At 37.7% G+C, this 27429-nt stretch overlaps 1 protein-coding gene across 1 annotated transcript; it reads right to left on the bottom strand.

The window, feature by feature from the left end:
* Positions 1-7627: 7627 nt before the first annotated feature.
* On the bottom strand, positions 7628-24507 carry LOC129283319 (uncharacterized). Its single transcript, XM_064114036.1, has 6 exons — positions 24478-24507; positions 15527-15669; positions 15052-15086; positions 13400-13858; positions 9276-9518; positions 7628-8073 (listed from the first exon to the last, which is right to left on the bottom strand). The coding sequence occupies exons 1-6, from the start codon at positions 24505-24507 to the stop codon at positions 7628-7630; spliced, it is 1356 nt and encodes a 451-aa protein (XP_063970106.1).
* Between the last annotated feature and the right edge of the window lie 2922 nt (positions 24508-27429).

Raw genomic sequence — 27429 nt, 5'->3', positions numbered from 1 at the left:
TGTACATAAAAATACTTTGCTGATGCAAATTAATATCGCTAAATTTCAATAATTTTAACTCTTTGAATACAGGATTTGTGTGAGATTGAAAATGTAATCCAGATATAATACGAACAATCCTCTTTTGCAGTATTATAAGCTTTAGGATGCTAGACTTACAGGAGTTGGCCCAAATGATATTACAATACGAGAAATATGAAGTATCAGAGCACAATATAACATACGTAGAATGTGACTTGGCAAGAGATATTTAATTCTAGATATAATACCAATGTTTTTGGATACTTTACTTTCGACCTCATGTATATGATCTTTCCATGTCATAAAACTATCTAAATAAATTCCAAGGAACTTGGCCTTGTCTACCCGTGGTAATATTACGTTGTCGAGTATAACACATGCATCATTCAAATCGACATTCTTTCTATTTTGAAAAACCATGTAGTTACATTTCTTGACATTTAAAGATAATTTGTTAGCCTTAAACCATTCACATACATGTACAAGATTTGCATTCACAATATCACAAAGGGAGTTCAAGTTTGAATTGCTATGAAATATATTTGTATCATCGGCGTATAATATAAAGGATAGCTCATTTGCTGATTTATAAAGATCATGAATATATAATATAAATAACAATGGGCCGAGGAGACTGCCCTGGGGAATTCCACAGGTTATTGTCTTAAAGTCTGACACACACGATTTGTATTTAATACATTGTAAACGATTATTAAGATAGCTAGTGAACCAATTATAAGCAATACCACGTATGCCGTAACGATATAATTTAGATAGTAATATGTTATGGTTAATTGTATCAAAGGCTTTGGATAGGTCGATGAAAACTCCAATTGCGAACTCATCATTTTCAAAAGCATCTATTATTTTACTAGAGAGACTTGTAAGAGCCATGCTTGTGGAATAATCTTTACTAAACCCAAATTGATTATCATAAAGAGTAGAACATTTATCAAGAAATTCGAAAGTCCTATTGTAAACAATACGCTCTAATAACTTAGAAAAAACAGATAAAACATAAATAGGTCTGTAGTTCGTAAATTCAGCTTTGTCCCCAGCTTTAAAAATTTGTGTCACTTTGGCCTTTTTTAATTCATGAGGAAATATTCCTTTTGATAAAGATAAATTAAATATATGACACAAAGGTCCACAAATATATGGTACGACTTGTTTGATGACTCTTGGACTATATTCATCCAAACCAGCCGCTTTATTGTTTTTGAATGTTTTAACAATGTTACAAATCTCATTCTCCGAGGTGGGATACAGATACAAGGAGTCAGTTGGTAGATCATTGATAAACTTCAAATAGTCCGTTTGAGTTTCAGGGATTCTGTTTGCCAAAGATGGACCGATATTAGTAAAAAGGTTATTAAACGAATTCGATATAGTGCTCGGTTCTGTAACAGTTTTCCCGTTATGTTTAAACACATAATTTTCACTTGGTTTACTTTTATTAAGTAGTAAATTAATTGTTTTCCAAGTGCGATTAATATTGGATTTATTGAGTAAAAATTCATTATGAAAATATTGTGATTTTGTTTTACGAATTAGCGCTGTGAGAAAATTACGATAATTTTTATAAACGGAAGCATTTTCATCTGACGGATTACGTATATACCATTTATATAATGTATTCTTATGTCGAATAGACTGTAACAGTCCTTTCGTCATCCAGCATTTCAATTTTTTATTCCTATTTTTTTTCAACTACGACAGGGAGATTTTTATCATATAGTTTACGAAATTTCGCCTGAAAAAGATTATAACTTTCATTTGGATCGTCATTATCATATATTTCTCCCCAGTCGACTTCTTGTAAATCCCTACATAAAACTTCAATATTTCTCTCATTTATCATTCTACGGCTAGCCTTTGCATTTGGTGATTTTACATTGCTAGTGCCGAATTGTGATATATGAAAGACTGGCAAGTGATCAGAGACATCACAATACAATAAACCAGAATCAATAGATGAATGTATGTTGTTTGTGAATATGTTATCGATTAACGTGGCAGACGACTTCGTAATACGTGAGGGTTTGTTAATTAAAGGGTAGCATGAATTACTAAATATCATATTAATAAAGTTTTTAACATAATTGTTTTGATCATGTTGTAATTGGTCAATATTGAAATCACCCATTAAAAAACTTAATTTGTTTTGGCTGGTGAGTTTGGCAAAAACAGCGTCCCTTGCTTCTGAAAAATTGTCAATTGGAACGTTTGGGGGTTTATATATGACACCTACAATAATATTCTTTTTTTTTCTTGAATTATTTCTATAAAAATAGAGTCGCATAAATTTGCATCGAGCATCAGGTCATCTCTTTGAAAATAAGTATATGAGTTTGCAATATACATTCCGACACCTCCGCCATGTTTATGATGCCTATTCTTACAAACAAATGTGTATTCATCGATGTTCAATAAAGGACTATCGTCTGTTAACCAAGTCTCTGAAATACCAATTATATCAAACTGAAAATTTAAGAGGCTCAAAAAATGTTTAAAGTATACATCCGAAGAATCAAAAGTATTTTATAATGACTTTATGTGGTCATCATTGTAAAGGGGAAGTATTACTAATCAGATATATAACTTCACTTTTCAAAATAGTGATCAGAGATTGCAGAAATCAGCTCTCAAAAATGATTTATTTTCATGCCATATTTCTGCCTTCCACCGGTCCTCTTGCGAGCTCCAGCTGAGTGACGTCACACAATGAGCAGTGAGCATGAGCTGACAGCAGCCCATTGGAGACGATCTTTCCAATCAGCGTTTTTTGCTCTTAGAATTGTTTATTCCTCTTAAAATTGGTCTTGTTATATAGATAAAAGTTTGAATTTACTGAACAGTGAAAAAAAGTGCACATTTAACGTATTTTGGTAACCGATATTTAGCTTAGAATTTTTTTTTTTCAAGAAATAATATGTAAATAAACAAAGCATATTTTCACGTAGAAATCACACTTGCGTCACACTAATGTTATAATCAATATAAAGCATAGACATTCTTCTTTATGACTGAACAAAAATTGTGAAATTTCATTAAGTAGCAAAGTCAGGAACCACCAAAAAAAAAACACGGCAATATCCATCGCGAAATGACTGAAATTGCAGTTGAATTGCCGAAGCATTATTAGGCAACAGCGGCGAGCGTACTTTATTTCATATATCTTAAAAAAGCCTTCGCGATAGTCTGTGGCCAAATACGTTGGCCATTGTTTTGTCATGTGCGAGGACCCTGGTTCGAAACTCGAATTTTTGTTTCTGGGCATTTTTTTTTATTCCTTCCCCGTCCCTACCCATCTTTTTTTTCTCTTTTTATTTTCTTGTGAAATTCTATTCAGACCTGTATTTATCAAATCTTGCTTCTTAATTGCTGCTTTTGATTTTCAAGTTCTTGATTAGATTATTTCTACTCTTATTTGGGATGGGAGGGGTAGAGTTAAAAGTCAAGTCCACATCAACTAAAAAGTATTTGAATAGAGTAATTTCCCTTGTTGTTTTTACTCAAAACAGTCATATACACAAAACAATGATATGCAAATTAGAGTTGTCACTCACATCACATTCGTTTCTATTTTTTGTGGCATTTTGTTTTTTATTCTTTGCAGATTTGACGATAGGAAACTCTTCATCTGATCACAATAGGTTATATTTACGGAACTGTTAAAATAGTAATTATATAAATTTGAATCAAAGTTTTTATGAAATTTCCTGCAATATCTTGTTATTTTTCTTTAAATTCAAATGAATTTTTGATTGCGTGGACTTCTCCTTCTCCTTCTCCTACTCTTAATGTAGGGAATGCATAGCAAAATTTATCCAGAAACAAAATTGTCTTAGAATATGCAAATCAGTAATTGGACACATGTTCACTTTTCTTTCATCCAGGCCACTTCCTCACATCCACCAGGCTTTCAGTCTTATAACAAAAATGATGAACCACCACACAACAGCACACAACATTCACAGTGCTTCACAATAAATATTTCACTTCTGTTCATACATGCAATAAATATTGTGGAAAACAAATAAAAGGCGTACCCATATTCAAATACCGTTTAAAAGGACAAATATATTATACCTTTCGAGAAAAATCAGCACGTTAAATATCTGATAACAAAACATAATTATGGGGCACTGCAAGAAACTTATGTTCAATTGCAAATCAAGCGTAAGTCTTAAATTCAAATTCAAGCGTAATAAGGTCGAGTTGCAATCGCAATTCAACTACATGTTTAATCAAAGGACTTACCCTTGATTTGGGACGTGTGATTGAGTATAACATTTCTCGCAAAATGCCCTAGTAACATTAAAATTGTTCTTTCGTTTTAAATTGTGTGTTATTATTTTTGACAAGCTGTATTCCTGTCCAAGTCAAATTTCTTAGTTCTCTCCAAAACTGTGCTCAAAATTGTTTCCAAGATTGATAAAGAAAATTTTTCTTTTGTATCATTATCAGTCCACAACTTGCAAACCGTAGGTCCTGGAAAGAGTGAAGAAAAAAATGGCTATATCCAAATCATAGTAAAAGGACATGATGGAATCTCCCAGATTGAGGTAGCAAGCAGAGACCAGAAGTCACCAGAGTCAGCAAGTGTGCAGATCTGTGTGTAGAAGAGAGAAAAAAAGAAATAGTTTAAATAATCAAATCAAAGTATGAATTTAATTATCGTGATGATTGATGACGTGCGGTGGCATGTAATTCCCGGTCAACAACAAATGATAGTAGGTTAAGACACCTGAAAAGTTCCACTCAGAACACTGGTGCTCTACCTCAAGTGATGTTTGTGTAGGCCCCACTCCACTTCACTACCGCTACACTACCGTACATGTACGCCACACCTACCCGGGTAGGTGTGTAGCGTAGTGTAGGCTGTAGCAGTAGTGAAGTGGAGACTACACGAACATCACTTGAGGTACGGTGCTCTCTGAGTCTCTGTGTCATTACAAAGATTGCATTTATCTTCCTTGTTGAAGGCATTACGCATGCATATATGCAGCAACACTCTAATCAGAAAGAAACACCAGACTCTAATTTTGGCCCACCCAAGGGTTCATTACATGCCGCCGCGCACAGAAAATTCAAGCCATAGAAGTCGTGTGTTGTGGACCCAAGAAGTGAGATCCCAGCACACGCGACCCACTAGTTAGAAATCCACTGCCAAACGCGGTTCGTGGTGCGAGGTTAGTATACTAATACTAAACTCGCAATACGTGTGAGTGATTTTGGCCAGGAATCAGGGTAATCACTGCTGAAAATTTGTCTGGCTTCATGACATCGGCATCATGGTGATATAATTCTGTGTATAATAAAAACTTAAACATTCCTCTGAAACAGCAGATTTTTCAGCCATGGTCCATACCAGTGCTCCTAAATAATTTAATCGCCTGCCTGAGCAGGGGCCGCGGAACCGGGGGGCTGGGGGGGCTTCAGCCCCCCACTTTTTTCCAAAACCGTGTACAAAAACGTAAACATTACCATATGATTGTGATTTTTAGCATGGTCAGCCCCCCCACTTTTGGCTCAGCCCCCCCACTTTCAAAACCGTTCCGCGGCCCCTGCTGAGTCCTGACCAGTTTTAGAAATCTGAAGAAAAAAATCTGCTGGAATTGTGCAAAAACATTATTTCTAAAATAAAGACTTTTTAATTTTAATAGTATACGCCAAAATGCATGATTCTAAACTTATATCAGATCTGTATCTGTCATCTGACCTGAATGCATCGTCAGAACAAGTACAGTTTCCAAACATGCTTACCTTGACTTTTGACTGGATCAAACAGCGTAACCTGCAACATGCATCGGGAGCAAGTGAATGGGACCGTGCAGCTTGGAGTTTTTCAATAGTTAGTAGAGCAACACAACGAGGACTGTCGAGTGGACAAAATCGATCTTTCCAGTTCACAATTCAATAAAAACCGGGCAAAATAACACAGTTCTGGTTCCCTTATAGTCTGAAGTTGTCGAAAACAGAATTCGGATATCACAATACATGACGAAAACGGTAAATTCGAAGAAAAATAGAGACCAGGAAGGTGAATCAGCTATCAGTGTACTGCTGGCTTGCACAGAGCTAGAGAGCGGCTGAGTAAGTCGATCATCATGTGACGTCATTATTCTCGACTGTATTTGATCGCGTTATTGTCTGTCTGGGGGCGGCTGGGGGGCTGAGAAGGGTCTCTAATAATTTCATTTCTTGCATTTCAACGACATCAATAAGACTTTTAAGTGACATATTTGTGTATAAAAAGACAAGACCTTTCCATTCATATATAATTTGTCTATAATCATCACTTTCGTGAATTTTCTTTGGATGTATACTTTAAGGGAATCAAAGTTTTTTAAAATACTCCTTGTATTAAAATGTATATTGGAAAAAGATTCATTAACATTTATGCTTCTAAATGTTTTAGCAAAGTTTTCCGCTTCATGATAATTTGAACTGGACGTCGCATAGTCCGCAAAATAATTGATGTCGGGGTCTATATTTACATTATTATTATGCATGTCACTCTCAATCATAAATGGGTTAAACCTGAGGTTTAAATTGGCAACTTCGGTGGGGCCCGATATAGCCGATTCCAAATCATCTACGGAATGAAACGGGAACACATGGGATGAACAATGGATACACATGAGCAGGCTCTCATTCCATTCATTATATACAACGTTACATTTGCATGATTGACAGTATATTTGATTACGTAATAGGACCTGATTATCATTAGGCATCAATACAGTACTACTCATTTAAATACAAGGTTGACAACAAATATCGCGGGCATAACTGAACCTGAGTGAGATGTATGCTGCCTGAATAAGGTACGACAATGCCTTCGTATGACAATACCGATATTGTGTTTTAAAATAATGTACCCAGAGAACAAACAGTTCGAGAGTTTGCGATACAATTTACAAGAAATCTAGGCATGCCAGAGAAAAGGGTATAGGTACAGGGATAGAGAAGAAAAGAAGGGTAGAAGAACATAGAACAACAACAAGTTAAACAAAAAACAGCTGCAGACACAGATTGTGCTGTGAGTACACAAGAAGAAACAAAATTACAATAAAAGATGGTGTAGGTACCTCTCCGTGTTACAACAAAAATGAAAATAACAACCTCGCCGTATATACATTGTACTGTACACACGAAATATCCTAAATGAATCAACTTGCCATGTACTCGAGAGGCCTCAGAGCCTAACAATTTTCATTAGCAAAAAGAAAGATTAATATTATCTAGAAATCTAGAATTATGTACAACATTCGACAATGGAAGATGCATTTGATTTTACAGAGTAAAGAATGATAAAAAGTTTTCCAGATCATGACAATAAAGGAAAAACAAGTAGAAATAACTTCTGAGTAATTTATATCGACTAGATATATGTAAATATAAATATTTGTTTTAAATTATACAAACAAAAGCCACTATATTTTTACTGTCAGACCAGTGTAAACATACGATTTCTTATATTCATTACATAATTGGTCACGAAAATCATTATCTCATTAACTTTTAGTCAGACTGAAAAATATATACAAATATTTTTTTTTTGTCAATTATCATGTGAACAAAATTATGAGAGATATATTTACAACTCAGCTTCTGCTTGACACGTCTGCGTAAAGTCAAACGTGGTTCCATCCCTATGTCGCCATTTCCCGGCCGTGAACTTTAGCTTAGTTCCCTGTTGGTAGAGTCGTTTTACTTCCTGAGAATATCTTCGCTTTTCTGCAAGGTCTTCCTTGGTAAGGTCATCGACTACGAAGTAGCTTTCGTTGGCCAGTGTGGATCGCGCCGACTTCATTATGGCTACTTTATCGCGGAAAGATAGGAGCTTAAATAATATGTGTCGGGGATGATCTGGGTCGGTTGATGGCTTACCGTCGCGATGAGCGCGTTCGATGCGTGGATTGATCCCGAATTTCTCGCTAATGATGTTCTGTACGATGCCGATGCAGTCCTCATCGGCGGTTTCGGGTTTTCCTACGAGGCGCACGTTGTTTCGGCGGGAGAAGCGCTCTGCCTTGTTGATGCCTGCCCGCAAAAGCATGTTCGGATTTCACTCATATGACTGCTCTCTGTACATGAAGTGCCGAGGAACTCTATGCTCTGATCAGTAACTGTGCAGATTGCATGCGGTGGTGTGGGACTCGCCTGTGTCGCACGCTGCAACCAGCGACGTGTGTAGACTCTTCACTAGTCGCTTTGTGGCTATTTTTGCGGAAAATGCCTTCGCCAGGGTGTAAAACGGAAATGCGGGGGGGGGGTATAGGTACTCCAATGAATTGTCCGCAATGGTAATTCACTTTGACTGGCTAGTCTTTGGTAACGAGTTATTACTAAAAAAAAAAAACGTGTCTTGGTCCGAGAAAGAGGCAAGTCAAGAAGAAAGGTAGTTACCACGACTCCTTTTTCACACGCGGGCACTAGTCCTAACCTTCTTACTCTTTCTTACTCTGACTAAAACGTACATTACACCCCTTCTCTCATACATTCCAGATCTATATATGTACATGTACGTTCCCAAAACTAATGCCAGGAGCTAATTCAAATGCTAGAAATGACGCATCTAAGTAGGGAATGATTTCTTTGATGATTTGTCAGTTTCTACATGTTCTAAACAGATGGAAATTTCGTAAAACTCTTCGTCGAAATTCCCAAATTCAATGTAAAGTAGGATGATTTAATGACAATTGACAAAGAAAAAACTATCTGCGCTAACATAATACATGTAGCAAAGAACAAGTAAACCTGCAATTTAGATCGCAATGACTGAGGATCACTAAGGGCTTTAGATTTGTTTAGTCCACAAATACAATTTTTTAAATCACTATTGAAAAATAATGTTCAATTTCCTTTTTTTTTCTGCGTGTGAACGTCGCTAAAAGCGATGAATCTGAAGCAAATGAGGTTTTGGGCAAGGAAGTTGAAGTGATCGTTTCTTCACTTTGCGCTCCGCGCATGAATACGTATTATCTCAGTTGGTATTCTACATGCAGCATTGCAGTCTTTGCAGCTTTGAACCTTAGATCAGAGTATAACAGTACAGTGCATTTGATTTTCAGGTCTTCACGTAGTGTATACGTACATCGGCAAGCTCGGCAACGCAGATGATCGCGAGTCAAAATTTGCGTCCTTCGAATGCCAACGTGCATCTGCTGAGTGCGTATACATAATAGAGCATAACATGTTGCAGTGTAAAGGAGACGAAAAAACACACGAGATAAAAAGATCACAAACCTCTTCTACCACGTCTTCATCCCTTACGTGGACGTATACCACGTGTATGCCATTCCTTGGAGTAGACACAGGAATGTAAGTTGTACAGATAACACGTTTTCCAATGAACGTCCGCTTAATTAGAGCAACAATCCAATGTTCGGAGAAATGGTCGACGTAGATATCTAGATCACGTTCTCGCACAACACATCTTGGACAACTAGTGTTTGTAGATTGAATCGATGTAAATCCTGTTGAAGCTGTTCGTTACAGAAAAAAGAAAAAAAAAATGAGAAATTTGCATTGCTACAGGCGTACAAAAGCTGTCGAAATATCCAAATCGAAAAAGGCCTCAATATCGGGTCATTCTAAAGACCCCCTTACACCTAACCGAATTGCTTGAAATATGCCTTGCAAAGGCTGGCGAAAGGCATTTTTTTTAATCGTTTCAATGGTAACTGATAGTAAATCATATTTACCCTTCGTGTTTGGGTTCGTATATCTTCTGAACCATGGACCTATCGTGATAGGTCCATGTCTGAACTAACAGCTGCGATTATTCGAATTCGCGCGGAAATTTTGAACATGTTTAACATTTTTCGACGAATTGAAAAATCGTTGGTCATCTGTTTGAATTCGCATCTCTTTAGTCTGCGGTATTCGTTCGTTTATCGTTCGTGTGTTTTTGTCGCGCTATAGTCCTTCTTCGCGCTTTTGCCAAAGTGGACCGATCTCAAAAGAACCTGTAACGAAGCAGCACGATGACACTACGAACAAGATTGACTGATCTGTTCCCTCGTCTTTGTTTCTAATCGCAAGCCATATCAGACCATTCCTCACTATTCCTTCGTCTTATTGGGTTATATCAACCCTTCGCTCGCCTTCGGCAGCAATTTTCTCATAGAGGTGAACCGAAAAATCGATATCCTTTGCATGTCATATGTATCCTTTGCTTACCGTTTGTTGATAAAATTTGACAATATGTACTGATCGCATGATTTGACAGAAATTTAATTTGAATTCGTTGAACTCGCGTGCATTTCGTTCATTTTTCTCATTCGTCACCCTTCGTCCGCCTACATTCGGTCACGTGTGAGGGGGCTTTTAAATGGGAATCTAACTAAAATGGAAAATATAAGGGAACAAACCAGGGGCCCATTTCATAAAGAGTTGCTATCATAGCAAGTTGCTATCATAGCAACTCTGGTAGAATAGCAGCTTTTGCTTGCTATGCTAGCAACTTTGCATTTCATAAAAGCACATTCGCTGGAAAGTCAACTTGACTTTCCAGCTATTTATTTGAATAGTCATGTACGAGGCTGATTAGGGGGAAATCCCCTTTCTCTCCAAGTTTTTTTTTGTTTTCAATTCAAGTCATAAGTTTAGGTAGAAAGCACTGGCGGATCCAGGGGGGGAGGGGCACAGCCGGCCCGTGCCCCCCCCCCCCCCACCTTTGAGATGCAAAATTAGAAGAAGAAAAAATTGAAAGAGAATATTATTTTTTTTTTTTTGCTTATTAATTTTTCGGGAGCGAAATTATTATTTAGCAGCTGCAAACAGGGTCTGCAGCATAAGACTAGCAGTTGAAGCAGAGTGATGGCTCTATGGCGATAGTTTGCAATTCTAGAAGAGAGTAAGAAGAAAATATCAATTTGTCACAGGATGGCATAGCATTGTTTCTCCATTGTGTAAGTTTGTCTAGAATTGATTTAATTTAGCCCTATGCCAGGGAAAAAATTATTTAAAAAAGGGGGAAATTTATTATTATTGCCGGTCGAAATTTCACCTTCAACAAAGTTTCTACCGCACAATTTTCATCCCAGTCCCACACTTGACTATTTGTGTCGGTAATGCAAGGTTGTATCAACAACAAGGCAGGCGCAGGCCACTGCTGGTGCAGTGCTATTAAAAATCACCCTGAAGCAAGTAAATTTGTAGGCTCTAATTATGCATGAAACATCAAAAATGACCTTAAAAGAATATTTTTGTTCATAATGGAAATATTTTTAAGTTATCGGTTAATAATAACCATTCAGTACCGTAACGGATTAAGGGCACAATGCCATGGCCACGACTTTTTTGTTGTTGAGAAAGTCAGAAACAGAAAAAAAAATTTATCATTTTTTTTATGGCCTAGGACTTTTTGAATTTAGGCTTTAAATTAAACACTTCCACTTAATAGATTTACCTTCCTCTATTTTTTCCTACAAGAAAAAAAATCCTCTCCATTTGTCTTTTTTTTTTAAGTCTGTCAATAACTTCCCTTTTTTTTTTCCTTGGCCTGCCCTGTGATGAACTGAAAAATTTGTTGTTTCAGAAGAATTTTTAACATTTTTTTTTTTGGTAGGTAGGACAAAAAACAAGAAACTGCATTTCTACTAGAAAGCGTTCCCTTAAATTTATTCTTTATTCATGTTATTAGCATTATTAACGCATACATTCGTAATTCCGAAGCTTCGTTATTCCAATGGTTGGCATATTCCGAAGCTTCGTTATTCCGAAGGTTCGTAATTCCGAAAGTTCGTAAGTCCGAAAACGAAATAAGGTTCGTTATTCCGAAGGTTCGTTAGTCCGAAAACAAAGTGAGGTTTGTAATTCCGAAGGTTTGTTAATCCGCAAACAAAATGGGGTTCGTGATTCCGAAAAAATAATGATTAACAAACCTTTTTTCGTTTTCAGACTAACGAACCATTGGAACATCGAACCTTATTTTGTTTTCAGATTATCGAACCTTCGGAATAACGCCACAAATGTTCGGATTAACGAACCCTTCTACGTTTTCGGATAGACGAACATCTAGATATAGGCAATTTACGTGTTTCGGAATTACGAACTTTCGAAATATAGAACCTTCGGAATTTAATACGAAGTGTAACCATTATTAATTATCACAGACATCTAAATATCCGTTCTCTTGTAAGAGCCCTTTGGGTATGCCTGAGCACAACGTACGCCATTCTTAACAATGAAAAACCCTTTACAGTGTCAACTTGACGCTTCCCTATGACCAGCGTCAAATATTTAATCCTATTTGACGCTCCAGTAACCATACTTGACGCTCCAGTAAAAAGTTATCGCTCCTACTGGAGCGTCAACTTTTTATGAAATGCGCTGCAGCGTCAAATATTAAATTTGACGCTGCAAGTGAAAATTTGACGCTGTTTTAGGACTTGACGCTGACGCTCTACCTTTATGAAATGGGCCCCAGGAATGAAGTTTGATTACAAATAGGACATGTAGCAAGTTGATGGCAATAATAAAATAATGATGTTAAATCACTGTCTGTAATTACTCGTCCATTTACTCTGATGTACACGAGCAACTTCTTTTAAGTTTATTAACAAAGAAATATACTTGCATTCATAAAATGCTAGTCGTTCTATTTTTCCCCACCCTCGTTTGCCTATTAGAAAGTTGTATCACAGTCTAGACATATCTTCATGATTATAGAATGAGCAAACTGATGATATCATTATCCCCACTTGTTTTTTTTTTGTTCCATTTTTCATTATATGAAATTAGGTTTATTCATTTTTGAACCAAGAACTGAAAAATGGATTGACAACATATTTAGTGCATTAAATATTCATTGAAGCAACTTTTGTCTTTATAAGGGAGACATATTATTCATACATGTATGAAATAACGGAACAATAATGATTTCGTTTAAAAACACAAAAAGAACGTGAGGATGTGACATCGGCCAACCGAATGAATATTCACGATTTCATGATGACGTTCACATATTCTGTTTTCGCAAAATATTGCTAAACTTTAAAATTCAATAACGTCTTTATTGTTATCAGATCTGATGAAATTTGTTAGCATTCTCTATGTGAATTTTACTTTAATTATTTAAAAATAAATATTTTCAGCAAGAGTATTCCTTTTATTTCTGCCATTTTGCTGGTACTTGCAATAATATACATGTATAAATATGGCAAGTTTGAAAATTTAATGCGTATATTCTGCCAAACAACTAATCCAAATAATCCTTTTTCAAACTTCTATTTTTCCTTATTTTCTCTTTTTTTTACAATTCATTTTATAGACAACTTTGGACACTTCATTTTAAATGCAATTTCATGATATTATTTCATTATCATAAATGAGTTAAGTGAAAGACAGGGGACGGCAATACCATTCTTCCGATAATAGATGTAGACTTCTGCATCCTTTGGTTTAGTGAACACACCACAATGGGGCATTGTTACTCTCACAGGAGCGCTAAAGGCAGCATCAGAAGGCGACATCTTCAATCCAACCGATATGATGGCTTCTGTTTCCTTCAGCTCCAGCTCAGGTGGGACGTCTTCAATCACCTCCACAGTGATGTCCTTTGCGCTGTAAATTTCATATTTGGAAATCGTGACCGTGATGCCATGCTTCTCAAGGTGAATTAAGTCGCATTCCTCAGCATCAGTATGATCTTCCTCTCTATCAGTAGCTTGAGTTTGAGATTCATTCTGCCCGGCACTCTGCTCCTTTTCAAGTTTTGGATCATCTTGGGGCGTAGTTAAATCCTCCGACGTTGCTTCAGTAGACTCTGTTTTTCTGGATTCCTCGTGACGTTCTGTCTTTGTGCTTCCTGTGCATGTGTCTTGAAGAAGAGAGAATAAAACGATCATGCACAATGATCCTTCAGCGAATGACACACGACAATGACCTTTAGCTCGAGTTAAAGCCGGGGTAATAATATCAAGCGCTTTGTATCCTCAGGAAAAAAGCGCCATATAAATCCAGCTATTATTAGTATTATTATTATTATTAAATAAACATTATCAATGACGACGATGATGAAGGTGATGATGATGGAAATACTACTAATACCACTACTACTTAAAGAGCAAGTCCATCCCAACAAAAAGTTGATTTGAATAAAAAGAGAAAAATCCAACAAGCATAACACTGAAAAATTCATCAAAATCGGATGTAAAATAAGAAAGTTATGACATTTGAAAGTTTCGCTTAATTTCACAGAACAGTTATATGCATATTCTAGCTAGTACGCAAATAAGGAGACTATGAAATCATCCACTCACTAGTTCTTTTGTATTTTATTATATTAAATATGAAGTATTCTAATTTTCTCTTCATTGTCGAGTGATACTATTAATTCCTCTTTGAACATGTGGAATTAGCATTGTTTTATACTATTATGGTTCAGTCAAATTGGTCCTTATTGAAAAATGAAATTTTGTATAATTCAAACAATAAAAAAATAAAAAGAAATAGTGAGTGATGGACATAACCGACTGAGTCACTGAGTTGTGCATATCACTGTTTTGTGAAAAATAAGCGAAACTTTAAAGTGTCATAACTTTCTTATTTTACATCCGATTTTAATGAAATTTTCAGCACTATGCTAGTTTGATTTTTCATTATTTTTTCAAGTAAGTATTTTTCTAGGGTGGACCTGACCTTTAATGATACTAATGAAAATAGTTATAATAATAATAGTTATAACAATAATAACAAATGTAAGAGTAATAATAAAAATAATAACAATAATATTAATAATAATAACAATATTAATAACAATGAAAATTATTATAATATATGCCTTTATCGTTATTATAGTGATAATAATTGTTTCATTATTATTTACCGTTTTATCTCTTTTTAACTGGTTTCCCAGCGGGTCCTGCACAAAACCCCTCCCCATTCTAAAACGTCTGGCACCTGACAAGGCAGAAAGTCTAATTTTTTAAAGTCTTGGAGCGACCCCAAGGCTTCCCTATTAATGATGCGTGCGCCCTATTACTACTGAGTCACCTTTTCCATGCATTTTACCTTGATAATAATGGACCTCTTCAGGAGATTTCATTCTGAAAATTAATCAAAATTTAATTTGATAATAGCCAATAATTTTTCATGGTATGGAGACATAGCATGGACAATGATGGCTCACGATCCATTGACATTTGCACTGTTTTGGAAATTGTTTATTAAAATAGAGGAAATGCAAAAAAACAAAAAACAAAGGCAAAATCAACATCAACGAACTGATAATCTTGTAATATCAGCATTTACAAAGTATTCAATCTGTTAAGACAACTTTTTCCTTCTTGTTGTTTGATCGTTACTCTGAGCATTTATCAAAATAAACAACGAATTGCAATAAACATATAACTGAGTGTTTATCATAATACAATTATTTTTCATTCACTTTAAATTCTTTTAAAAATATTCAAAATTGATGGATTAGTGTGCATATTGGGTCAATTTAGGCTGATATGCTTATTCGTGAAACGTGAAAAGAAATCACCTCAATGAGATCGTATGCTTGACCACCGCATCCTTGGGATAGTACATTGGTAGTTCGCCTGACCTATCTTCCGTGTATATCGTAGATCCAATGTCAAAGGGAGTCTCCTTGCGTGATTTTTCTCCCCTGAAAGCCCTTGAAATCTAAAAAATTTAAAAAATGAAAATAGAGTTCACCAGTAGATACGACTAAAGACAAACCTTTACAGACACATTTCCTGTATTCAATTATCAATTTTGCATTGGAAGATGATGAAGATTCCGATGATTAATAATGTGTGACCCACCCTATTCAGCGTATCAATTTTTCTTACAAGTCTCATGTAGGAGACATGTCTGCATGGCTGTCGATCCATGGGGGGTGCAAAAGCGTAGCCAGGGGCGGTGGGGCGGTCACCCTCTCCCCAAAAACTGGAAAATCGCCACCCCCCCAAAAAAAAAGGCACCAAAAAGAAAGGGAAAGGGAGAAAACTAAAAGCGAAGGGAGAAAAGGAAAAAAAACGGTAAAGCTTTATTATTTTTTCTTTATTTTTTGTCAAATTGATAAAAACCTAAACGAGAAGTTTTTTTCTCTCTTTATACAAAATCTAGCTTCTGCGCTTCGCGCAAAAGAAATATCGAAATTGCCTTTCCTTTTGTTTCCCCATACCTTTTTTTCTTTTCCATTTTACCCCTTCCCGGCTATGGGAATCGTATATTCTTGCTAGAAATTATAAAGTATACATGAGTGTAAAACTATGATTTTTTAAATTTCATTGACACAAATTTTTGGCTCTTCTGTTAGGAGCGGGTAAACACTATACCGTCACTCCCTGAGTCTGAAAAATATTATTTCTTCCGCTTTTCAGCAAGGAATTTTTGGCAAAGTATCTGCTCAAAGGGAGAGGCCGTACATTCGTGATGTGCTATATGCATAAGTATGTACGGTGAAAACTTTATTATATATCGCTGTTACAGTACATCCACATCCTCTCTTGCTTTGTGCCAATGACTTGATAGTTTTGAATGACACTGAATTTTCTTAATCATACAAAAGGAAGCGCTTAATAATGAACAAAAGTTACACATTTTTTCTTCCAAATTAAATCACAGAGGTGAAGTTCTGTCCTTCGCGTACATGGGAAAGGAAAAGTACCATTCTATAGCTTGCATCATACCTTTCATATTTTGGCTCTTTATTCTTCGCAATCGGTTTATATAATCTAAGAAATATCAAAATTAAGGCAGGTTAAAGTTTCAGTGAAATTTATCAAATTCATGCCTGCGTATACCCGTCTTCTACTCTGTTTTGCGAGTTAAAGAAATAATTTAATGTGGCTAAAGTTTTTGTCATCAAATGAATCTAATGTGGCCAACCTAGGCGTTTTATACTATTTCTTTTCTCAATCTTTATAAAAGAAAAAAAGCGTTTGAACTTCTGCGCTTCGCGCGGTAAGAGGATTTTTTTTTTCATTTTTCTCAATCGTTCCCATTTTGGGGGCGTTCATAATTTGTTTCGAAAAACTGTTATTTTTTTTTATTTCACCAAGTCAAATAAATTTTAATTGATAAGGGTACTAAAGACGCTAGATCCGCCTTATTTTTAGTTCAATTTGATGAGATGGAATAAAAACTTCCCCCTCCTTCCCCCTTCCCCCTATGGAGCGCGCTTTGCGCGCTTTGTAAGTCATGTAAGTGTGGTTGGATCGCTTCGCGTGCACAAACGAACGTAGAGGGCAGCATGTTGCTCTAAGAAAGGTCAACTTCGCTCGAATTGTGTGACCATTCTAAAAAATAAGGTCGGTTTGGGGGCACTTTGTAGAGTTGGTTTTTTTTTCATTTGTTAATTTAAAACATTTTTAATGATTTTTTTTTAGATCGGTTGTTCTAGGTAATAAAATTATTAATATTATTGACATTTTTGAAAAAAAAAATTTATTTTGAATAATCATGATTTTATCCTTTTTTGTCATTTTGGAATGATAAGCCTATAATGAGGATACCTCTGGTCTATTACTTTCTTCTGCTAAATTTCGCTGCACCACTAATAAATGCATGGACAACCACCGTCCACGGTCCAATCGAGGTCATTCTACTGGCCTGGATGCGCCGATTCTGGGCCTGTCGCGTAGCTTGCTAGCTAGTGACGGTGATGTGCTGGGTATCCAGGCGACTCGTCATAGATCTTTTAGTAACATGACGTCTAATTTGCTTGGTCTGATTTTAAGGGCAATGGTTTCAGGGCTGATGTTTATCAACGATGATTGTTTTAGGTTAGATTTCAAATTTTAAATTGCATTTGACTTTTGAGTCTGAAATAAAGGCGCTGTATCCGGGTACAATTTTAAATTCAGAGTCCGAGACCATGGCATGGGCAGCGAAAACAAAACCATGCATCGGATGCATTGCATTGCATTGGCTGTTGAGAAATGTGAGTAAGATCAGCCAATTGAGGCAAACTGATTAGACCACCCAGCAGGGTATATATGCATGATACTTTGATATGGCTGGGGGCTAATGTTAGATTAGTTTCTTGAGACAGAAGTTGAACTTGAATTGATTTTGAAGACGGCATCCATATCTTAAATTGGCCATTGATTATCTGCAATAAATGTTTTAAAGAGTTTTACATTGTTTATCTCATTACAAATTGTAAATTTTCCTGGGCCTGGCTTGGGATTGGCAGAACGCGTACATTTTTTTGAGAAATTTGAAAGTGCAAAAGCAAAGTGACTGAGCTTGTCGTGATTTATGCATTATTAAAAGTGAATGTTAAGGATTTCATATCTAGGCCTAACGGTAATCTTCTAGATCTAGACCCAAGGAATTTACCCTGTACGGACTAAAAACATCTTAACCTAGCCCAGGCTGACCTTAGTTAGACCAAACTGAGCCTCTAGATCTAGGTCTAATGTTAGGCGTTCTATAGTCGACAAGTGAAATCCGTCTGTTTTTTAGTTTATTATTATTATATTTTTTGCTTTTTGCATATCTCTTACCAAAAACAAGTCGTAGTAGATTCCACTAGGCCTAGTGCTAGATCTACTTAGATATCCAGTGTGGAACATCGACAAACAGATCGAGACTGTTAAAAGCATTTTGTTTAGTTACACTAATAAAGTTAGATCTAGTTAGACTGAGGTCTATCGATCAAGATCTAAGTTAGATGTAGACTTCACTTAATGATTGGATTTAGATCTAGATTTAGAAGTTTTGGAAAAATGCTGAAAAGAAATGATATTAAATAATGTTATCATTATTTTTAAGCGTTTCCCCAAATTTTCTTAATGTAGATCTACATCTACATCCGATCGGCATCCAATCTTTAATAAGTGAAGTCTACATCTACCTTAGATCTTGAGCAGTCTGAGAGTGAGATCTAACTTTACGTGAATCAATTTTTTTTATACCCAATGGCAATGTTGTCGGTTCTTTACGTAGATCAAAGACTATGGACTATATATATATATATATATATATATATATATATATATATATATATATATATATATATATATATTATTGTAAAGAAATGGATGAAGAGAACAAAGGTAGGCGTAGCTTAAATCAAGGTTCCCCAGAGCTATCTACCCTTTGGAAAAATTGGTGATGCCGAAAAAATGTCTCTGCCGGGAATCGAACCCGGGCCCCCAGCTTTGAACGCCGGTGCCTTAACCACTAGACCACAGAGACGGGTTAGTGGCTAGGGCGACCCCGATCCGATTGACCGTCAGATAGACAGATTTTCGACACCATACCAATTATAATTTCCTTTGTCGGGTGAAGGTGGGTTTTGAACAATGACAAGCCGCCATGCCTCAGCTGGATCAAAGCTATTGCTTCGATACAGTACACGTATGGGAGAAGACATACAAATGTGTAAAGTGATACATGTACAACAGCTTTTGGCAACTCTTTTTTATTTAAATATTGTAAAGAAATGGATGAAGAGAACAAAGGTAGGCGTAGCTTAAATCAAGGTTCCCCAGAGCTATCTACCCTTTGGAAAAATTGGTGATGCCGAAAAAATGTCTCTGCCGGGAATCGAACCCGGGCCCCCAGCTTTGAACGCCGGTACCTTAACCACTAGACCACAGAGACGGGTTAGTGGCTAGGGCGACCCCGATCCGATTGACCGTCAGATAGACAGATTTTCGACACCATACCAATTATAATTTCCTTTGTCGGGTGAAGGTGGGTTTTGAACAATGACAAGCCGCCATGCCTCAGCTGGATCAAAGCTATTGCTTCGATACAGTACACGTATGGGAGAAGACATACAAATGTGTAAAGTGATACATGTACAACAGCTTTTGGCAACTCTTTTTTATTTAAATATTGTAAAGAAATGGATGAAGAGAACAAAGGTAGGCGTAGCTTAAATCAAGGTTCCCCAGAGCTATCTACCCTTTGGAAAAATTGGTGATGCCGAAAAAATGTCTCTGCCGGGAATCGAACCCGGGCCCCCAGCTTTGAACGCCGGTGCCTTAACCACTAGACCACAGAGACGGGTTAGTGGCTAGGGCGACCCCGATCCGATTGACCGTCAGATAGACAGATTTTCGACACCATACCAATTATAATTTCCTTTGTCGGATGAAGGTGGGTTTTGAACAATGACAAGCCGCCATGCCTCAGCTGGATCAAAGCTATTGCTTCAATACAGTACACGTATGGGAGAAGACATACAAATGTGTAAAGTGATACATGTACAACAGCTTTTGGCAACTCTTTTTTATTTAAATATTGTAAAGAAATGGATGAAGAGAACAAAGGTAGGCGTAGCTTAAATCAAGGTTCCCCAGAGCTATCTACCCTTTGGAAAAATTGGTGATGCCGAAAAAATGTCTCTGCCGGGAATCGAACCCGGGCCCCCAGCTTTGAACGCCGGTGCCTTAACCACTAGACCACAGAGACGGGTTAGTGGCTAGGGCGACCCCGATCCGATTGACCGTCAGATAGACAGATTTTCGACACCATACCAATTATAATTTCCTTTGTCGGGTGAAGGTGGGTTTTGAACAATGACAAGCCGCCATGCCTCAGCTGGATCAAAGCTATTGCTTCAATACAGTACACGTATGGGAGAAGACATACAAATGTGTAAAGTGATACATGTACAACAGCTTTTGGCAACTCTTTTTTATTTAAATATTGTAAAGAAATGGATGAAGAGAACAAAGGTAGGCGTAGCTTAAATCAAGGTTCCCCAGAGCTATCTACCCTTTGGAAAAATTGGTGATGCCGAAAAAATGTCTCTGCCGGGAATCGAACCCGGGCCCCCAGCTTTGAACGCCGGTGCCTTAACCACTAGACCACAGAGACGGGTTAGTGGCTAGGGCGACCCCGATCCGATTGACCGTCAGATAGACAGATTTTCGACACCATACCAATTATAATTTCCTTTGTCGGGTGAAGGTGGGTTTTAAAAAGCTGTTGTACATGTATCACTTTACACATTTATATATATATATTATATATATCAATGAGTCACAGTCTATTAGGTGAGCGGCGAGAGGCCAAAATTTGGGACTTTAATCCCCCCGACTGGATCAAAGCAAAAACATGCATCATTTTTAAGGAAATTTTCTGAATTTTTTAGAACTGAGAATTAAAAGTGTCGCACAGTGTAGCTTCACCATGGAAACCAGCCTTGAATCGGCCACGCCCACTTTTGTGATAAATGCAAAGCAGTAACTTATCATTTATATTTGTTAATTAATTACACTAATTTATATATGAATATAGACTTTACGAGGATAAAATCACTACAGGTTGAATGATATGATAACGCCTAGCAACCAAACATATATTTCATCTATATTTGATTTCAAAACTGTTGCCTAGCAACATTTTTTTCCCTAGCAACCATATTCATTTTTTAATATTCTCTTATTTTTTTACCAGATTAATTCATTTTATCATTTTTTTTTGTTTTTGATTTGTAAAAACTAATGAAGAAGGTGAATTTTTATGAAAAAGGGATAAAAGAGGAAGACTAGGATGTATAATGCATTTATGATCATGAAAAATTACATTATTGCCATGTTTGATTAACCCCTGCATGTGACGGATATCACTAATATGTTTGTGTGTATTTACGACTATATCGGCATCATTTTATGGATTTTATAATATTGTTATAAATCATTCTTAGATACCCTGCTGTGTCATGTTATCTGTTCTAATCTAAATAATAGATTATTCATAGATTTTTCCGTTACCTATGGAAACCATTATGTTGCCTAGCAACAGCATTTTCCCTAGCAACCATCACTTTTTGGCGATATTTCAAGCCTGTAACCTCCCAAAAATTCCCTTTTTGGTCCTCAAAATGCATCTTATACTATTCTAAGCATTTATGACAATTAGTTTCACCCATCTGGCCAGGCAGTCGGCATATTGAGAGAGGGCATAGCTGTATGCAGAAATTTTTTCCTTGGGGTGGCAAAACGATTAATTTTTTTTAAAGAAACAAAGCGAGGGAGCGAAGCTACTGAGTTTGGCAAGGGGCGCTTTTTCATAGTAAATTGAAGGATATCCTGCACACTTTTGCTGAATTTTGTGAAAATTTTCAGTCAAAAATGTAACTTTTCACTTCATACGGCAATGGGAGAGGAAATGGGTAGTTTGTTATTTGAAACATTTGATCGTACAACATGTTAGGAAGGGAAATACATATCCAAGACCATTCAATATTCAAAATTATTTATCAGTATGGCAAATATAATTCCTAAACTGTAGTGATTGTGAACTCAAAAGCTAATTACTTTTGGGGGTACCTACTAAAATGTGTAAATCACAATGATCTATCAAAGTTTTTATCTGCAATTCTGGCAATTTTCCTGTGCTGCAAGGTTTTTTTTCTTTCCCCCCCCCCTCCCTTTTTATCATACCAATGCATGGGCAATGGGACAGTAACACAATAAACTATTTGCAGACCTTCAAGCAGTATTGCTGGTTTATCTGCACAACCTGGTGAAAAAAAAGCTTTCAAATGATCACCTGCCCTGATTTAAACACAGATCAAGAGATCCTCAGTATGTCGTACATCTATCAAGTAGACAACAAATATTACTCTAATCTGAGTCTGTTGCTCACTAGAACCGGTTAGTCCCTGTACATTCTTTATGGGCATTACTGATTTCAGCAGTTAATTAACAGGTCAAATATCTGTTTAAGTAGAATTAATTAGGAGTAGGCCTCTCATCAAGCTAACGGGCAAAGTCCTAACCATTGAACTTATGAGTATTTCTTTAAATTCTTTCTATAAACCTCCTAACCAATCTCTCTCCCTTCCCCGTAAAGCCACCTCCGATCGAGGAAATATAATTATTGGGGATTTAATCAGTCACAGCATTATCTGGGGGTATGGATAAACCAACGAGATGGAGAACTTGTGGAGAACTGGTCAGATGCAAATCAGATTGCATCACGGAACAAAATGTGAGAAGGTTGTGCTTGACCCTCTCCCGTACACTCAACATCGACCGATTGGGCTGAAGGCGAATGCAGCCATTACTCCACGCACAGTTCCCGTTCACATACGTTTCACCCTGAAGAAAGCAATCTGGGAGCAGTTTGTCATAGATCCGAATACCTACCCACAGGATCTTCCAGCACTCCCTACTCATTACGCACATTTGGAAAGCTGTTGAAGAAATCATCACAGAAAAATATTCCACGAGGATGCCGTACAAACTATTCCCCTGGCTTGACGGATGACGAAGCTGCTGTACAATAAATATTTCAGGAGCTTTTAGAATTACCCCTTTGGTGCCGATACACTTGAATGCGGGGGGAAATAGACAACTGCCATTATGGATAGTAAAAAAAGAAAGTGACAGTGATTTAACAAATCAATGGATATGACTCACTACAGCAGAAAAGCCGGGAAAACAATTCGGATCCTTGAAAACGACTATGCGAGTCTCAAACTATACCCCTAGTGACCACCGACCAAGTGACCCACTATCTTCTTGTGTACAGTCATGGTCACCCTATTTATTGCCCGCGAAGGGCCAACCTCCCTAAAAGAGCAGAGACAGCGTCCCAACTGAAGAGTCATTTGAAAACACAAGACAATTCAGCATGAACGTCTTGTCTGCTTGTGCTATGCTATTAAAGAAAATAATGAAGAGCAACAAGGAACCTGGATTAGATGTCCTCTGTGAGCAGATCACACTTCTTGGACCTGTTGCAGCCCAATGGCTGCTGACATATTAATCGACTGTTTGCATGAGAAAAAAAATGGCAAGAGGAAATTGAGGGTAGTTGCCTAACTCGAGCCAGGCAAAGACCCAATCAGCCCAAGGAGTTACAGAACTATCTCTCTACTCTGTCACACACACAATCCCTTTGAAGGGCTCCTGCTTAACCGCATTGCTCCCTTTGTGACTGAGTTCCTCATTCAAGTAGGCAAGATTCAGGCCAGGAAAGTCCTTTACTTATCAAGTACTGAATCTGAATCGGTACATCAGATGGTTTGAGGAAGGTCTGAAAACTGGAGAAGCCTTTGTTGACTTCTCTGCAGCTTATGAACCAGTTAATCATAGGGTAGGCCTACTTACGAGGAAAGTCATTGTGATGACAAAGGACGTCAAGTTGACAAGGCTAATTCAGAACATGTCCTCAAACCGGTTGTTTGTGAATCTCAGTGGTTCCAGCAGCAAATGGTGGAGGCAGAAAAATGGTCCCCAACAAAGAAGTGTCCTTGTCCAAATACACAAACGACCAACTAATCCACCCAAACACCAAGAGCTACCTATGCTGAAGAACTGTGCATTGCCTCATAAAAGCAGAAGAGGTGGAAAAAAACATTCAGTGATGCTCTGGCATATCTGACTCTTTACTATCCAGAGAAAACCCAACTTAGCGTCTTCCACCTTAACAATAGAGATGCAGACCGGAAACTGCTGGTCAGATGGTGTTGAAACTTGAAAGTGAATGAAACACTCCAGCAAGCCTGCCTACCTTGACGGCACTCTTGCGTACAAAGAACATATTGCCGAGACAAAGGCAAAAGCTGGAGAAAGGAACAACATCAAGAAGAGGCTTGCTAACACGATATGGGGAGCAGATGCCAAACCATCCGTTCAAAAGCTCTGCTGTATGCTTCAAGTTTAACCCAGTCCTGAATGCTGCTTGCTGAGCAATTTCCGACTGTCCGCTACCAAAAGAGTAAACGATCTTTACCTACTGTGTGGCACAGTCCCCCACACATAGATGTATCAGAATGGGTGGAAAAACAAGCAAAAAAAAAAAAATGTCCTTCTTCCACTCTTTAACTATGAACCTTCCAAAAAGAGACTCGAATCCTTCGTTTCACTTGACTGAATCCCTTGATGGCTATGCACACAGTCAAAGGATCCCCCTATAATGGTTAAACCACCTCCAGTCTGTGACGCAAAAGCTTTCCATGTGACCTAGCGAATCACGCCCCCAGGTTCAAGTGACGAATGGTCATCCTGACTATGTCTTAATCGCCTATGGTCTGGAACAGGAAGGTGCAAAGTCCTTAATATGCAGTTCGGGGCTACAGCAGGGATGCAGACACTATCTACGACTGAGGGGAGGATCAGACAGTGCATCACCTTTTGGTCTGCACCCCCCCTACCAGAGCCGTGCGCTGCCAAAGATCTGGAGTCGTTCAACCCAAAAGCCAGATCTTGCTTGATCCCTCTACTACACAGGACTTGTGTAGTGACCCGAGAAGATGGGCACAGAGCAAATATTGCCCTTTAAAATCATGCAGTATACTATGACCAAAGGGAGCCTAGGTGTGCAGGAGTTTGTCTCTCCAAAAGGTGGCTTTTGGGGGTATGTAGATATGGGGTAAGATTGTTAGCATCGAATGTCTTTGCTCATTCACTGGCAAATTGTAATTTTCACCTTAAAACACTAACAATCAGAATATAGGCACCTTTTCAGCAAAGTTTTAGCCTAACCGACAACCCCATCAGGAACCAATTAAGTCCCCGCCCCCTCCCCCATCCAACAACCCTTGAGCAAATAATCATTTTTTCCCCAAATGTCAGATTACCATAAAAAGGTGTCTTCTACCAGTAAGATAATTAATGACAAACTTCTTCTTAGGTCACTAAAGATATCATGTCCTGTTAATGGTACAAGAATTACATGAAACTTTCCTGTGAAAAGACTCTCGTGCAGTGGCAAAGGCAGTGGCAGTTCATAGCTCTGGTAGGAGGGAGCAGACACAAAAGTGTTGTATCCTATGATCATCCTTACAGTTGCAGGTAGTTTCTCCATCCCTATTGTAGCCCCATTGGCGATTCAAACAAGATCAGGTAGGCCATTCTTCACTTGGACCTGGATAGTGATGTACTAAGTCCATAGGTGAGATTGTGCATCACAGACTGGAGATTGTTAGACCAGAGGGTGACGCTTTCATGCGTGCAGAGTCATCAAGGGATTCTGTTGAGCGGAGAAAACTGTGTCTAGATTTGAGTCTCTTGGCAGGTTCATGGTTGACGAGTGGAATACTATGTTCTTGATTGTTTTTTTCTTTCATCTGTGCTGATGACTTCTCTTCTGACGTACGGTGGGGCAATAATACAGAGTAGGTAAAGATTACCCACTTCTGTTAGTCGCAAGCAGCCAGTGATGGCTCTGCAAGCTCCATTCAAGACTTGGGGTCAATATAGCACCAAGGGCTGCGTACTCAGCAGTGGAGAAGCAAAGAGCAAGAGCTGTGGTACAGAAAGATTTGGCATCTGTCAATTCCCCATCTGTCTCCCAGCTTCTTCAGAATGATATTCCTTGCTCCAAATTTTGCATTTGTTTTGGCAGCATGTTCTTTCTATGAAAAAAAAGGTCTAGAATGATGCCAAGGTAGGTTTGCTTGTTACCAACTGACCCTCAGTTTTTGATCTGCTCTCTGTTTTTAAGGTGGAATACACTATGATTTGGGGGTCTTTTTGGATTGGCTCAGAGATGATTTATAGCACAGTAAGGAGTTAGACTTGCCAGATCATCACTGAGTTCGTTTTGGCACACTGATGACTGATTATTACTTTAGAGATTATTGCACAGTTCAATGTTTTCCCACTCCATTCAAGCAGTGATACAAAATTATGGCTGTAATTTAGATGTTCCAGCCTTATTATATGGACAAATCATCATTACAAATACAGATTAGTATGTTTTAGCAATACTGTAGGGGTATCATCCCAATTACATCAGTTTTAGATATATTCTCAGACATATTTATTATACCATGGATGTCTTTAAAGATTTACATTACTTGATACTTGATGTAGTGATGCCTTTGGCAGCTCATACAGAAGCTATACTGGGATGATGAATAAAGTGAGCCACTGGAAGGAGCATCATGAAGTGCAGAGATGGTGATGGATATACATAGCAATTTTGTATATGTACAGTAAAACATGCTATCCTGAGTGCAAGTAAAAACCAAGCTTTTGACTTTAAATCATTTGGGATCCAACAGGGGGCTGCATCATTCTGATGGCAGGGAGAACAGCCTCCTTGAAACTGGACATTCCTTTGGTGTTGGCAGCTGAGCTGGGTAGGTTGTTCCAGTTCCTTATCGTTCTTGGATAGAACGAGAACTTGAAGGGGTCGACTGTGGCTTCAGGTATGATGTACTTCAAGTTGTGATCATGTCTTGTATAAAATGTTGCTGGGGTGACGATAAGTGGAAGAGTTATGAAGACATGATGGTAGTGGATTTTGTGAAAGAGGGAACATTGGGCATGGATTCGGCGTGTGTGTAGTGCATCCAATTCCAATGACGTCACAAGAGATGAAGGTGATGTGGAAATCCTGTAGTCAGAGTACACGAAGCGAGCTGCTGATCTTTGTACTTGCTCAAGCAGGTTCATGACTGTGACTGTGTATGGATTCCAGGCCTCACAGCCATACTCTAGTTGGGGGCGCACTAAG

This window comes from Lytechinus pictus, chromosome 19, assembly GCF_037042905.1.
Source record: "Lytechinus pictus isolate F3 Inbred chromosome 19, Lp3.0, whole genome shotgun sequence".
In the NCBI taxonomy this organism is placed as follows: domain Eukaryota; kingdom Metazoa; phylum Echinodermata; class Echinoidea; order Temnopleuroida; family Toxopneustidae; genus Lytechinus; species Lytechinus pictus.
The sequence above is the reverse complement of the archived record's forward strand: the minus strand, read 5'-3'. Positions and strand labels throughout refer to the sequence as shown.